This window comes from Schistocerca nitens, chromosome 3 (assembly GCF_023898315.1).
Source record: "Schistocerca nitens isolate TAMUIC-IGC-003100 chromosome 3, iqSchNite1.1, whole genome shotgun sequence".
Lineage (NCBI taxonomy): Eukaryota > Metazoa > Arthropoda > Insecta > Orthoptera > Acrididae > Schistocerca > Schistocerca nitens.
In genome coordinates this window covers 891,787,724-891,805,073 of record NC_064616.1, presented here as the reverse complement: position 1 = coordinate 891,805,073, position 17,350 = coordinate 891,787,724, and the positions used below count along the sequence as shown (strand labels likewise).

General features: G+C 38.5%; 1 protein-coding gene across 3 annotated transcripts in view; it reads right to left on the bottom strand.

Moving 5' to 3' along the window:
- LOC126248947 (kinesin-like protein KIF3B) overlaps positions 1–17,350 on the bottom strand; it is a 171,999-nt gene that overhangs the window by 64,084 nt on the left and 90,565 nt on the right. For all 3 annotated transcript variants that reach the window (XM_049950472.1, XM_049950474.1, XM_049950473.1), the window contains one exon: positions 3,914–4,104. In XM_049950472.1, the coding sequence (XP_049806429.1) occupies positions 3,914–4,104 (191 nt within the window). The remainder of the gene's footprint in view (positions 1–3,913; positions 4,105–17,350) is intronic.

The following is a 17,350-nucleotide window of genomic DNA, read 5'->3' as shown; positions in this document are numbered from 1 at the left end:
TGCCATGGGTGGTGGATGACCATAAATGCAGCGGAGTTTATTCCATACTTGGGACGATGGGGTGCGAGACTGAATTGCTCCCAAACCCTGCTTCCTTTTCTTTATTAAAAACCGCACTTTTGCCTGGAGTATTTTGAATGTCATTAAATTATCCATAGAAGGAAGATGCTTGTGCTGTTGGAGCACCCCGCAGAATTCCCTGATAGCTGTGGCTATATTTTCAGACCACCATGGCACTGGCGGTTGTCGAGATGAGCCAGAGGAGTAGGTTATTGTCGCTGCTGCAGCATCAGTAATAATATCAATAGAATCTTGTACCAAGTTGTCAATATCCATCACACGACTAGCTGCAAAAGTGGCCGCAGAGGAGAAAGCCTGCCAATCAGCTTTCCAAAGTGACCATTGTGGAGCATGTTCTAGATGTCTGTGAAAGGACAGGGAGAGGGAGAGAATGATAGGAAAATGGTCGCTGTCACAAAGATTGCCATGGATGCGCCACTGAATCCGGTATAAGATACTCGGGCTGCAAACTGTGAGATCAATAGCTGAAAATATTCCATAGGCATCACTGAAACGGGTTGCAGCTCCAATGTTCAGTAGGCAGATGTCCCAATTCTGAAAGGAGGTGCTTTAGTACTCAGACTATGTGAGGCATAGTGTCACCGCCCCACAGAGGATTATGGGTACTGAAGTGCCCCCATAGGAGGAAGGGGGCAGGGAGCTGTGCCACTAACTCTTACAGCTCGTGATAATGGAAAGGCCTGCCTGGGGGCAGATCGGGTAGATAAACATTACATACTGCCATCTGAACTGACAGGTAGACACTAATGGCCACGGCTTCTAGTGCAGTGGTAAGGGACATCTGCTCACTGAAAATTGAGGGCGTATGAAGGTAAAGCCCCACCAGACGCTCTCTCAACATTAACAGGAGTGGTACAGTAGGGTGGTAGCATTTCAGAGCAGGGAGGTGTGCTGCCTTAAACTGTGTTACCTGAAGTGCTATGCCAATTACAGAATAAGTAGCCATTAGATGACAGAGATCGGTCAAATGGCAATAGTAGCTGTTACAGTTCCATTGAAGGAGCATTGGTGTTAGGTCTGAGAATGTGGCAAATGGGTACTATGGGTGTGATTACTTTGCTACCAGACCGAGGTCCACCAGACTGAGCAATCCGTTGTCTGTGTGCTTAGGCTCGACTGCTGCCTGGACTATGACATGGCAGTTGCGAAATTGGAGACCATGTCAGTCAGATGAAATTTTTCAAGCTTTTTTCTTGCATCTTGATAAGACAGGTGGTCAATTTTATTTTCTGTCTTTAACACTGAGAATTACAGTGGATGGGGAGGGAGCAGTTCTGGACAGTTCAAACACTGAGGGGGTTAGTCACAAGGGCTGCCCTCGTGGGACACCCGTCCACATGCCCTACAGATAGCCTTATTAGAACAGTGGGAGGACATGTGTCGAACCTTCGGCACCTAAAGTGTGGTGTCACTGCCAGACACCACACTTGCTAGGCGGTAGCTTAAATCGGCCGCGGTCCATTAGTACATGTCGGACCCGCGTGTCGCCACTGTATGATCGTAGACCTAGTGCCACCACACGGCAGGTCTCGAGAGACGTACGAGAACTCGGCCCAGTTGTACGACGACGTTGCTAGCGCCTATACGGACGAAGCCTTTGCTCTCATTTGCCGAGAGACAATAGTCTTCAGCTAAGTTAATGGCTACGACTTAGCAAGGCGCCATTAGCCTTACATAGTTTGATAGTTATCGTATGAAATGTCTCATCAAGAATGTTGTATTCACAACAAGGATAAATAAAAGTTAAGTATTAGAGGAGCTGCATACTTTTCTTATTAGAATTCACTACTTATCCTGTTCCAGAATTCACGCCCGTCTGCGTTAGATAGCGTGCATTTCGGCCTCCTCTATCTACAAAGTGTTGGCACATTCACCAACACATCATAAAGCATCACATCTGAGGGGCAAAGTAAGGCCTGACATCACACCCATAGACCATACACTAGCCTTCTCAGGCAAAATGTTGCCATAGAAGGCTAGGAGAAAAGCTCCAGTGTCCACTCTATTATTCTCGGGTCCCTTCTGGATGTGGCAAACAAAATGGAGTCCACACTACGCCAGATTAGTACGCAGCTCTTCATCAGTTTGTAAGTGTTAGGTCCTGATGGAAGATAACACTTTGAATTTTATTTCGCTTGTTGTGAGGAGAAATGGTGACTGGTGTCTCACCTAACTTGACACAGGCCTGAAGGGTGGGTGGGTGGGTGAGTGGGTGGGGGGGGGGAGTTAAAAAAAAAAAACGAGGAAAGTGCAAAAACCTTCAAAAGTCCGAAAACAGTCACAAGACGGGGGAGAGGGGGGGGGTGACCTTGATTAGTTGCCTCTTATGACAGGCAACGACGGGCCGCGAGTCTATTCTAGCCCCTGACACTGCAGGGGTTATTTCCTGTGACACTCTGTATATATCAATGTGAATCATACTTCATGAACTGTCAATATAAATGTATCTTTGGTTTATGTTTACACTACTGTGAGCAGTAGTAGTGGGGATCCAGTGTTCTTCCATGGAAGAGAGTAGTCAAAATGTAACCTGTCTCTGAAGTGTCCAAGTGATATATTGTTAATGTATCAAGAAATGTGGACATTGTTTTTTATGATAATTAAAAAGTGAAGAAAGCATGATAATGTTATTTTACTCTGATGCCTCATTTTGAGGAAGTTACATTTAATATCAGTTTATGTTATTTTGAGAGCACAGCTAATCAGCATTATTGATGATTTTGCTTAATGAAGACGATTAACATATTGCCATTAAACACTTTCTGGACCCAGGGAATATCTTGGAGATACCATGTCCCAATTTATATACAGAACAACAAGTTACAACAAAGACAACAATGATGACAATGACGATGACAACAGTGACTTCAGCATCAAACAAAAAGATGAGTAATCTTGTAATTATGAACATTCCATAACAAACAGTATTAACAAAACTTTTTTCTAGGTTCCTTGTCCCGCAACTAACTGAAACAATTCTACGGCAGGTAAACTTTCTGCAGCAGAACTATATTTGAATTTTATTTTGTCAGACATATAACAATATTTGGATTATATGCAGGACAGAGTGCCATGAGACCGCCCTCACCCCTTTTTTATGTTTTAGATGGTTATAGGTGATAACTGAATTTACTGTCTGGAAATGAAGGGAGTTCAACAAAAGTGTTGAAAAACTAAATATGCTTTCCTCTGAGAAACTAGGGTAAAAACAGAGTGTAGTGTGGCAGAATTCGCACACATATCTTTATTCTCTGCACTTCTGATAACACATTATGAAGATGAAACATTTGTTGTTATGTAGAATAGACTTAATCACATCCATCTGGATGCTTGAATCTGGTAGGGATATTTTTAGACAACTCTTAAAGTTGACAAAATTCAAGATGTACATTTCCAGTGTATGAGAAAAGCCTCTCGTGACACTTCTCAATAATCACCATGGGATTTAAGTTTTACATTAGTCTACTACTGCAAGGTACCTACACAGATAAAGTATTTTTCCCAATCACCACTGTAAGAGTGTGTGGAGGGTATGATATTGCACAAACGTGGCAATGAACTCTAAATGAGAGTCCATCCTCCATCTTCAACTATCATGTTAACATGCCAAGGGCCTACAAAGAGGTGTTCAGTGGTGAAATGCATTTACATGTCACAAGCATGAGTAAGGCAAAAAATGAGTAAACATGTTGAGGCAGATGAACAATTACGGAGAAAATGTAAAACAGTTACAGATGGTAATAATTATTACTGATCAGTCTTTATACTACACTATCAAGAAGGTGCCACTGTGTAATAGAACAATATATAAATAAAACTCATCACAACATACCTTGAGTCGAGCTATTTCCATTTGATATTCACGCAGCAGGGCATCTTTAGGATCTTCATTAATTCTGGGCTGATTCTTAATGTTTTTGGCACGATTGGCATATCTCAGTGTTGTAAGTGTTTCATCATAATTGTAACTAGCTGGGCCTATATTTGCCACCATCAAGGTTTTAGAATTTCCACCAAGAGAATCTGAAACATATTCACATAAACATAAAATTTAGAGCAGAAAAAAACTAATTATCATGCACAAAAAGCATTTTCATACAGACCTACAACAATATTGGCTATGATGCTGCACTGACAGTGATCAACTAATGCCTGCCAACCCGCTGTCACTCACTCACTCCCTAACAAATAAACAAACATGCACGCACGTGGTCAATCTGTGAATAACAATGTACATATGGCTCTGGAGAAGTGTAAAAGCAGAAAAAGCTTCCTAATGTGATTATGAAGTTCTATAGCACGAAACCAAAATAAATACAAACTGTTTCTCACAATCTTTCATCCTTTGAGAAGAGAAGGGAACTTGTGCACTTTGAATCAATAAAATTGTGAATTGTATTTCCACCAGCACATTCATCTTTGTAACTTAACTGAGACGAAATACTGTAGATTTTATTAATGCATTGGCAACACCACTGACCTAACCACTGAATTTATCACTATTCTTTATTGCTTTACATGTTATTGAAATTACTCCAATATCTGTTAAGCAAAGAATCTTATGAATGGAGAAATCAGTCTCACCTCTCTAATACTTTAAACTTCATTAACTTAAATCATAATGATGATGATGGTTTTGAGGCACATTGTTACCAAGTGTCCTAACAGAATATTAACTAAAGGCTTAGTGAGAATAAAGCATTTCCTCAGAAGCAATTTCCTTGAGACAATGACCCATGACCCATGGATACACATGAGAGACTTGAAAGACAGTTTTGCAATGACAACCCGGAGCATGGTTACTTATCAATATATTAAAATAGACATATCTAAAAAGAAAGATGATGAGACTTACCAAACAAAAGCGCTGGCAGGTCGATAGACACACAAACAAACACAAATATACACACAAAATTCAAGCTTTCGCAACAAACTGTTGCCTCATCAGGAAAGAGGGAAGGAGAGGGAAAGACGAAAGGATGTGGGTTTTAAGGGGGAGGGTAAGGAGTCATTCCAATCCCGGGAGCAGAAAGACTTACCTTAGGGGGAAAAAAGGACAGGTATACACTCGCACACACACACATGTGTGTGTGTGCGAGTGTATACCTGTCCTTTTTTCCCCCTAAGGTAAGTCTTTCTGCTCCCGGGATTGGAATGACTCCTTACCCTCCCCCTTAAAACCCACATCCTTTCGTCTTTCCCTCTCCTTCCCTCTTTCCTGATGAGGCAACAGTTTGTTGCGAAAGCTTGAATTTTGTGTGTATATTTGTGTTTGTTTGTGTGTCTATCGACCTGCCAGCGCTTTTGTTTGGTAAGTCTCATCATCTTTCTTTTTAGATATATTTTTTCCACGTGGAATGTTTCCCTCTGTTATATTAAAATAGACAGTAACATTGCACACAGGCGCGCGCATTTCTACATGCATATTTTATTCCCTTGCCTCACGCTTTTACAAAACTGTAAACAATGGCCTCATTCTGACAACACACTAAATCATGTACCGCAGTACTGAAGTTAAAGAAATTTGAGAAAATATTGGTCAGTACTGGGAAATCATTCGGACAGGGGTGTAGAAAGTTTTTTTAAATGGAGATATTTTCTTAGTGGATCCATTAACAAGAAACAGTATTTTAGATGGTAAACAGATGCCTATGAAGCCCAGTTTATCTTGAATGAGTGTTTGCCAGAGAGCACAGATAATTTTGGAAGCAGAGATGTTACAATTCCCCAGGGTACCACACTAGCCAAAATGCACAAAGCAAACAGTGATGAGATAATAGCATTATAAGAAAATGAACAGCCTGAAAGGACAGTTTCCATAAATTCTGCCTCAGTTGTGTCCCTTATGAAAGTGGAAACTGGAAAGAAACTTCAGCACCTGTATAAGGCAGATCAGGAAGTATCTTTCCCTATTCTAGCTGAATTCACAACTTTGTTTGAAGAAAATAAACAATTTCTGGCAAAACTAAGAAAGAACCATTCAGATAAAAAGCCCATGTGCACCGGAACTGTTACACAGCAACCAATGAGTTCCCTTCGCTATAATTTACATGTTCTACCCCCCCCCCCCCCCCCTCCCGTACAATTAGCGGTCTAGACTGAGATCAAATTTTATGAGTCTTAGGTGGCAGATAGCATCAGTATTTTCTATGTCACTATTTTTTAGCTATATTGATAAGTCTGTTGTGTCTTTGCCTCAATCAGGCCCTGACTAGTTAAGATATAGGCATGTTAGTTTGATATAACCACTGCCTGGACAGAACTTCTCCCCAATGCATTGCTGCTATTGGCAACAGCCTACTCGGTGCAGACATCTGGCCTTCATCAAACAATGCCAGCCACACAGCTGATGCTGCTTCTCCACTGTGCACCACTCCGTTTTATTGAGGTTTACCTCAATTCCCCACAACAAGCATGCATGCCCCTGTGCTACTAATGGGTCATTACTTTTACATTTGCATGATACGTGCTCCCCATTATCCCACATCTACTTATTTCTTTACATTTTATCATCTGCCTCTACTAGTGAATGGCTTTTTCATATGTTGGCATTATTTTGCTATGTTGAGACACTGTTGTTACATAATTTTCACCACTGTCTGGTATGGTGAAGTTATGTTCCACGTTTATGAATTTGAAAGCTTGCTTTACAGAAAGTGCAGATCACACGCCAGTTTTGCAGAGTAGGCTGCTTTGTTGTTTTGAAGCACTCTGCAGAGATATCATCCCACACACTGCCAAACTGAACCACCTATTGTTCAACTGCCACTGAATAAGCACAACACAGCGCTGCTCCATGCGTCCATTCACTAAATAGACATTGGTGACACATTTCAGAATCTTTTTGTAGGCTCTGTTTCTTCTTGGAACATACTGAAGACAGTTTGTCTCAGACACTACAAATTCAATTGGTCCCTGACTGATCGTCGAATTAACAACAACTTTTGTTCTACTACATAAGAATTAGCTAGTTGTATGCCATTCCATACCCCATTCTGGTTACACTCTTGTGTTCCAATCGTAATTTCACCCCACACACATACCAGGTAATGCTGGCTAACAGTGGTCTTCCATTCAAAGCATTCCATTGCTATATCCTGGGAGATGAATTCCCCTTCTCCACACAGTTGAAAGAAACTTTGGATACTACTACCAATCCATCGATGTTATTCATTCTGGGATTTAACTTCTCTCTCAGTACACATTCTGCTTTATCATTTCTTCTGGATATTAACAACACTGAATTGTTTAACTCCTTGGACTAGTTGATGACACAGGCACACCAACAAATCTCAGTACATCAAGTTACCACCCACATTACAGTATTCTAGCATATTCTACTTAACATAACTATTCCAACAGTAACTTCTGTCCTGCTTGCTTTTCTGACACTGAGCACGAAAGTATATTGCTGCCTCACACAGTAGTAGAATGTGTACAGCCACTCCAGCTGATCGTGTGCCTTGGCCAAATTCTTGTTGACTGTAATGAGGTGAAATGTAAAAGTTAAAGATGACTTATTTTTGCATTGTCATGAACTCTAATTTTGTAGTCTCAAATGGTTCAAATGGCTCTAAGCACTATGGGACTTAACATCTGAGGTCATCAGTCCCCTGGACTTAGAACTACTTAAACCTAACTAACCTAAGGACATCACACACATCCATGCCCGAGGCAGGATTCAAACCTGCGGCCATAGCAGTCACATGGTTCTGGACTAAAGCGCCTAGAACCGCTCAACCACAGCAGCTGGCTTTGTAATATCACCTAGGATTTTTTTCCTTCAGTTAAAACTATTACTATTCTGTATTTCTCATATGAATTGCTTGCTTTTGCCACTGTTTCAATTAATAGTCATTTATGATTGGCCTCATTTGTTCATTTGATGTTTTGCCATGAGCTATTTTTACAGGCTTTCTATTCAGTTTAACTGAAATTGATTAAATTATTGTTGTGATCGTCGAACTTTGAGTCAATGAAATCACCCTTCAGGTGTTAATTGTAAATGAGTTGTTATTTTTTTATAAGATGCATTAAATCAATGAGAAGTGTCACATTTTGCAATTGTCATTTTAGACTTTTGTTACTTAAATATAATTTCATACATCATTCTGGCCAATGCTCAAAAAGATTTAATCAATTAACAGACTTCGTACCTTCTGCACGCTGCTATATTTTCAGTTTTGCAACTTCTCTTTGACCAATTAAATAGTTAAAACATCACTTAGAGGATGTAACCAATGGTGCTACCAAACTCTAAATACAATTTACTTGTAATGCTTCCTGATTACATTTAAAACAAACTATTGTGTTCCAAAATTCTGTTCCATGACTTCAAACTGCCTTATCATCATGTAAACCAATTGGTGTCACCGAGGTGGTTACCAGGTCACTGTTAAGGACATTGGATACTGTGTGCCGATGCTGTCTTAAAAAACTGCCTGCAGTCTGATGAGAAGGCCTTCCAATGTCACAAACCCCTATTCTATTACAAATTGCACTTGGTCTGTAACATCCTTTAATAATGCTGGAAGTCAATCATTCAGTTCCTTTAGCCATCTTAAGAACCAACCTGTAAACATGTATCAATCAATTTTACATTATGACCTAATCCTTGTATGAGTGTTTCAGATGCTTGTATTCCTTAAAGCTGTCTCTGAAACCAGGTTTGTCTAACTTTGTAATGCAGCCACCATCTCAGTCCTGTGCTGAGAACTGTAGTCACTGCACAGTGACATAACAATTACACTCACATTCCAAGATTTGAATTGTTAAATGAAAATCATATATTTTCAATCCCACATCTGACATCCATTGAGACTGTTGAATTCACCTGTGTTGCATTCTTTCAGAGAGTGGGGAGGAGGCATATGAGGTGCTCCCAGCTCCTGAACGCAAATAATTTTTATAACTTAAATTTTACAAAGATGCTGCCTTTTCGTATGTTGCCCTTCAGGTGATGCAACAACAATTGACTGGCTCATGCTGGACTAGGCCAAATAATCATCAGCAAAACCACCCTGCCAATCAAATCACATTGCAGGGTCACCTGACTTGTGAGACTGAGGGCTCTTGGACCCACGATCAAGAAACATCTCTTTTGTTATGAGCTACCACCTAGAGAAGATGATAAACGGCTTAGTTTCTTTCACCTGGCATTTTCCCTTCTCCTCTAAGAGGTTACAGGAGTGAAAGATGTGCTGTAGGTGGTGGTGGTGGTGGTGGTGGTGGTGATTCAGATGGCACTAGTTGTGAAGTAGTCATTGAAATCTTGCACGTTGTACTCTGTTGCATGCCATGCCACTGGGTGGTCCACCACAATTTTTGCAACACAGTGCTTCTGCCTTTCGGTGAGTCGTCTCCTTTATTCCAATATAATTCACAATTCTCAACAGAACTTTTCATACATTATTATTATATTCCACTGCAGTATAGGAGCCATTAATCATGAGTGGTTTTCTTCTACCATGTTTTGTTCAAATGTGTTGTACAGTGGATGGAGAAGTACAATTACCTCCCACTTTGGCAGTGTATGTATCTAGTTTCATTTCAGAGTAATCTTCATTGGTTACCACTAACCTCCACCTATCTGATGGTTTCATGCTGTGTTTCTTTGAATTACAACAGTTTTTGGGCATGGATTTCATCTTGTGTCATCATGATGCTTTTTGCATCTGTCTTTGTAGCTGAGTGTTGTTACCGCAGTTTGGCAGGGGCCTCTGCTGGAACTGATTTAGAAGTAGCTGCAGGCTTAGTAGCATGGGTATTATTGGATGTACGTTTAATGTATAGGAATTTGTGCCAAAATCTGTTGGCTGTGTTTTCGTGACAGCATTAACTTTTACTACAGTTTTTCTGAGTGGCAGCAAAGACAGTTGAGAAAACATGAGGTTGCAGGACCTTGCATTCTTCTTTTGCTTCTGTATAGAAAATTCTCTTTGTCACTTTCCTTTCCTGAATTTTATTTTCATCTAAAAACACCAGGAAATTCCTGGTTGATTACCTGAGATGTTTACACAGAAGTCTATCACCTAATACCAGGACTGCTTCATAGGCAACTTTCTTGTATTTGCCACACACATAGCCTTTCCATTATAACTTACTGTGGTGTGAGCAATCTTTACAGCACCAGATTGGATTGGGTACATAAGGTCTTACTGCCAGTCAAATAAATGCAGCCTTGATGTGTTCTGAAAGTAAAGGTGAGTTAAAAAAAAAAAAAGTGGCACTCTTCAGCAGCTCACCATTCACTCGCCTCATCATGTTTCGAACTTCTGTTATGCCTTCCATTTTCCACTCTTGAGCGATTTAATCTCAAATCATACAGGTCAAGAGTGAATGTGTCATCACTATGTCAAAGTTTGCTGAAAAAAACATATGTTGAAGTTCCACATGATACCTCTCCAAAACGACAATATTTTTGATTTTCTGATTTGTTAAAACACTACAGACTTCTCCAACTGAGAGTATTTGTGAATATGTCATAACGAAAGCGAAAATCGAAAAATTATAATAAGGAAACCAAAAGTGATTGAGATCTGTATTTATTTTCAATAAATACTTTGTTCTCAACACTATGAGACATGATTAATACACACACACTTCCAAACTTTCTTCGTTTTTGAAAAATAAACTATGAAAATTTGTAACTTTTTCAAATTTCTAAATTGTGTTTTGAAAATATGAATAGTCACAGGATGTTAACTGCTTTGAGAAATGATAAAGTACAAGGACTGCTAACTGTCAGCTATGACATCAATACATGAAATTCGTAAACTGTTAAAATATTCGTACATAAAGATGAGAGAATCTGAAATCTTTTGGTTATTTAGAAAGTATTTTCTCCAAAACCCCTATTCTAAATCTTCTAAAAATTTCATGGGACTTTAGTTGGTCTTTGTACTTAGGGAAAGTACAATCAGAGTGGGCAATACTTGTTTGTACAAAATGTGAGAATTTTTTTTACGTAGATGTAGCTCCACTCTAGGTCAAAAAATCATGGACACTTGAATATTTAAATTAAGCCTTGATTTTAAGTAAATGTTGTGCAAAACTGGTATCTCTCAATCAAACTAATTACTTCACAACATTACGAGTGAGGGGTAAAACAAGTCATAATTTTCTTCAAAAGCATTTTGTAGCAAAAATAATATATATAGAATGTTTATACCCATTTTCCTTTTTATGATATTATTCACAAAATTATCATCATCATCATCATCCTCTGTCATGATTTTACTTTTTCATGACTTTCCATGAATTAAAATTGCCTACAATGTAACAATCAACACTGCACTGTTGAAAATAATTCATTGGTTTTTTCATTTGCTTCTCACTGAACTTGAGTAACTGAGTGAATTTGCACACGGACAAGGATGATCCAACAAGAGCAATACTTGGGACGGCACATTGATCTTTGGATGATGGCCATTTGATATCGTTAGCAGGACCAGGATGTGTCATAATAAAGGAGACTCATATCTGCAGCTCATGAGAAGACCTATTATCTGCTCCACCCACCACTGATTGCCATACACACAAGAAATGAAGTAGCTCACTACAAAGTCTTCTAATATATACAGTGGTCTCTGCATTTCACATACAGTAACAGGCTGCATTTCATGGAGAACTGTTCTTGCAATGTATGTGCCACTCTAGGATGCAACCCATTAGTGACTTGATTGAATTTATACCACAGGTTTTGTAGCACAACACTCTTCTCTTTGTTTTAAACGGGATTCCCTTAACGTACTTTCATTTAGAATTAAGAGTTTCACGCTTGTTACTAATGTTGATATGATTTGTACAAATCCAGTAGCATCTCTTATGACATCAACAGCTATATGCTGGAGATTAAATCTTGTTGCAAGATGTTTACAGATATCTCCTCTCCTACCATATGCACTTTCTCCATGAACTGTTGCCGAAAATATTCATTTTTTGTCTTAATTCCTGTACTGCAGTGTTGACCACACTCATAAAGCTGAAAACTGTTTTTAAAATGAAATGCTGCACCATAAGTCACATACACGTTTAGGAAATGCATGGCTTCTTGATGCTTTGTCATCAACCAACATATTGATAGAGTGACATGCATGTGCACTGTTATGAACGAGATCACTGAAAATAGCAAAACACTGTGATGTTCAAAGGAAGTAAACAACACATGTGAATATTGATACCTGTGATGTATGCCAGTGGTAACTTTGAATTTCATTCTGCAAAGTAACAGACCAGTTCTCAGCAAAGTCGAAATGAAGAACTAATGTGTCAATCTTCTGAGATGTGGCCGATTTCACTTCTGCTATGGCTTGTCTCTGAATCCTCTGGATATGATCGTGAGCTATTCCTTTCACGACCCAATGCCTAACCTCTGTAACAAACTTATCTGGCTCTACCATCGTCTTCAACTCTCCTCCCTCCCACAATGCATAGGTTATGTCATTGTCAGTAGCCTTATGGTGTAATGCTTCAATAGTCATCACTTCAGCACCAGGACACGTTGCACACTTCTGCAACCAACATTTCTCTTACAGCTCTTGACATATACACAAACGCATCAGGTCTATCTCTGTGCACTTCTTTCCTGCGACACTGCTTATGGCGAAACAAACAAGTTTCAAATTAGTGCAGTAAATACATGCGCATACTTCCTTCACAGATTGTCATTTGACCCATTTTCTCCGTAAGGAGTAGAATTTTGTGAGACTAATTTTTAAATTCAGGTTCTCCTTTTCCATTAGAAGATATGCTTCTGTTATTGATCTTGCCATTTATCTTTTTAACTTTTTCATCATTCTCACTAACAGAGATAACATCAGCCTGGTTAGGACTTCGCCTACTGCAAACTTTGTCATCACTTAAGTAATACTGCAGAGCAACAGTAAGCATATCATCTTGCAACAGATGACCACAGTGAGAATCTGGGCATGCCCAAATACGTTTCTCGTTCTTTATTTTATGAGCTTTTGAAATCAAATAATGTGAGTAAGTAGCTGTGTATTTCTGTATCTGCTGCTTAGAGCAGCTATCTGGTATCAGTGTCAGTAACTGTATCTTGTCAGTGTAGGTGGCTACTGAGTTAGCAGTATTCAGGTTTTGAAACCACACATCACATTTCATGTACATATCACTATCTTCAGGTTCTGCACCAAGTGCATCTACATTATACACTTCACAAAGTTTTGAAGATGTTGCTTGTGTAAAACTTGTTTCAGTTTCTTCCACTTTTCTTTTTACATATTCTTTTCTTATTGGGCTTCCTACCTTTCCTGGATGTTTAAGGGGTGATATAGAAGGGACTACAGCAGAAATGCTAACATTCAATGCAACAACTTCACACCCAGGAATATTAACATATGCACTGACTTCTTCAGTTTCACATTTGGGTGATGGTGATCGTTCATGTGGGTTGTCAATAAATTTCTCTAGTAGTGAGTGTAGCAATTCCTGCACAATGGATGTGATGCTAATACCGTTACTTGAGGACCAAGATATTTCTGCAGTACCTCTGACGGTATTCCAACAATTCTTAAGTGTTTTGCACTTTTCTTAAACATCACCTTGTGTCTTTTTTCATAGTCCACACACCTCACTCTTTCACTATTGTATTTCCTCACCTGACATTGTCGTAACAAAAAGTTCAAACCATACACAAAACTCTAAGGAGAAGAGTTTATGTGCAAGTTCTCACTCATTTGTTATAAACAGAAGAGCACTGAAAACAGTGTCGCCAACATGGATATTTTACACTAGAAATTCAGTGATGTGAAATATGCAAAAATGTTGAAAAATTTTTAACACTGTACACAGTAAAATATTGCCCACTGTGTTTGCACTGGCTACTAACATATTAACCAAACAATATTTTGTGTAATTTTCAAAAGCTTTCAGATGGAGTTTTCCAGTAAATAATTTGTAAAAGCTCATAAAAACGCATTTTTATAATAAATATTTACATAATACAGATAGCTGGAGCAGAGGAGATACTATTTATAATTACATCAGTAGTATCTGTTAACATGACAGGAAAAACAGTGTTCTGTAACTTAAAAAAAAAAAAAAAAAACTGGAAAAATGAACTTAAATTTCTTATTTTTGTCTTAAATTTGTAAGTTAAAGGAAGTCCATAAGTGTGCAGGTGTCAATTAAATTTTGATACAATAAGAGGGAGCTTTAACGCAAAACACATGCCAGGTCTCCAATCCACTAGATTTATTAGTTATATTTTTTGTTCTCTACTGTTTCAGAGTTATTTACAAAATATACATTTTTCAAAGGGCAGTAGCATTTACAAAAATCAAGATAAAACAAAAATTCTTTATTTCTCAACACTTATGATATAGAGGTCTAATACATATTTTTTCCACAGAAATTCATGACCACGAGTTGACAAGACTCTTATGATTTGAGATGGAATCACCCTCTTCTTGAAGTTCAGCATTGCACATATCCACAATGTCTCTACAACTTATGACACCCTTTCTGAAATTTAAAGTACTGCATTTTTCTACTGACGGAGAATTTTGACCAAAATTGTAAACATGCAAAAAAGTCTGTTCACTGGGCGAAACTTAACAGTTTCAATCAAAAGCATATCACTGCAAAGTCAGTTGATTGATTTCATTACAGTTCCACTTATACTTCCCAGTGTTTTCTTGATGAAGGGGGATACTTTCTCCAAAGGCCCCTCTCCTCTCTCTGTTACAACAAAGACAGACAGACTGTGTCGTGGCCTGTTACAATAATCAAGATTCAATTTTCCTTCAGGATTTACAGGGAGATTTTTGTGTCGAGTCAATTTAGTTGTGTGGGTATCTGTGATCTCTTAATGGCTCACTCATAATATTGAGAGATTTCTGTGTGTCTTTGGGAGGCTTCATGCTGTTTCTGTGAACAGCTAGGGGTCTATACAGTCCACCCACGCCCTCTGGCAGCGTAGTTCTTATACAACTGAGTTGCAAATGGATCGCCAGAGGTTGCCCACTAACAGTTGTTTTAGCTTAGTGGTCATTCATCCAATCAGTACACAATGAGATAGAAAAAAAACTCAATTTTCCTGAAACATAGATTTGTACCATCGTCATGATGCAAGCTGCTAAGCCTAGTCTACCTCTCTGAAATGAACATTCCACTGCAGTTATGCCTCATGGTGGTTGTTCAGACATGTCCAGAGTTTAATGTAACAGAAGGCTTAGTAGCCCACATTTCAGGAATCACAGGATCACTGTGCTTCCTCCTGGCAATCAATGTGTGAGCCCCTGATGGGTTCATTAACTTAATACACAGATCGTGTATTGCCCCACAAATAGTTCAAGAGCAGACACAGACATATTATTCCTCTGCCACAAATGAAGGCTTAGCAAGGGCAAATCAGTCAGTCAATAAGCAGGCAACGAACATGTGTATGCACATGAGATTTTGTTCAGCATATCGAATGAACCACAGTGCCACCATAGCTGACAACGGAACGGAAGGAATATGTTACTAAAATGGAATTTGGAACACACATAAAGATAAATATTACACTAGCTATTCTGTTACTTTTATATTACTTTTTAACTTTATAATGGTAAATCATTATATTATTTGTAAAAATAAATAAATAAAAATAAAAACCCCATGTACCAGCATACTAAGGTGTGGTGTGAATTGAACAGGAAATATATGAACAACAACTGTAGAGTGTACATGAAACCAATATGTATCCAACAAACAGTGATAATTAGAAATTTGTCAAAGAGCTGAAGAACATAGTAAAGTAGTGAAATGTGACAAACATATATTGTTGTAAATTACAATTTGCTTTTGAATTTTAAAATATTAATGGTTCTTTAACATCAGAGAAAGGAAATGGACTTTATAGTTATAGTGGAGTTACATTTTCAATTCGACAGCATGGATACTATGTTGAAAAATAACAACAGTCCTGAATTCTACGCAGTACACATGCATTTACATCCAGAATAACAAACCCATTTACTACCAAAAAATTACAAGGAGTAGAATTGTCTACTGTATTTTTTGGCACGATACAACACAATTTTGACAAAAATCAATGGAGCTATTTCATGATTAAATAAAGATCTTACCACAGTGTCTAGTAAGAATGTGGACACTAATATAATGCAGTACTGTTTGAAACAATACTTTTGTTAAGAGAAAATTTAACAAATGCTAATTAGAACTTGGGTTGAAGGTTGTTTCTCCCCCCCCCCCCCTTCTTTAGCAGTATCAATGTTGTGTACATCTACTGTAATCAAGCTTTAGTGTCCAATATTTTTTTTAAGTTGACCTGGTAACTGAAAGATGTCTTTATAGAATAGTGCAGTCACAATCCTGTGAAAACAGCAAGAGAAGAATCACACAGTCTAGATTGGTCGTTTGTAGATTTTGACTTGCTTTATACAACAGATAATTTGATTGTTTATGTAATAGTTGCTGGTGCCAGTGGGACATTAGGAGGTATTATAGATTGTTATTGTAGACTGTGGCACACAATTTACAGGATAAATGGAGACAATTTGGTCATTTTGAATATCATTGTCAAGAGACTGATAATGACAGGAAAACCCTGCTGGAACCTGTCAGTGTTTTGTGCATCACTACAAAGCACCTGCAGATTTGGTATTTACATACACTTTTACTAGTAATTAAACACAGGACAACCAAATGAATGCACAGATAGTGATCAAAAGATGGTATGAGCTATCAGCAAAACCATAAGAAACTTTGTAATTATGTTAACTCGTCCAGCTTATTAACCGATAATAGTCAAACCAAGCACCAAGTTCACAATGGGTGATAAAAGGGATGGAAAGCTTCATTTTGTGGATATATTGGTCTACAAGAGGGAGTATGAGACTCTGGAACATGGTGTTTGTAGAAAACCAATACACAAAAACTGATAGCTACATGTCGTGTCATCATTCATCATATCAGTGCACAGGTGTCATGAGGATGTTGGCAAGGAGGGCTTACACCATCTCAGTTGCACAAGAACAGTAACACATTAAGCTTGTGTTTAAGGAGAAGGGTTATACTGCCACACAGATCTGTTGTGCTTTGGACCTTTGCCTGAACCGGTGAAGGATTGCTTGTAGTATATCTTCAAAGACTGGAAGGATTTTAAAAAGATAAGAAGTTTGTTTTATCTGACAGTTAACATTAAAGCAGTCCTTTGCTCAGTTAGATATGGTCTAAGACAGATGAAGTCTTGTGTTTACAGACTCTTTTGCCATTGCAGGGAAACATATTGGCCAAGCAATTC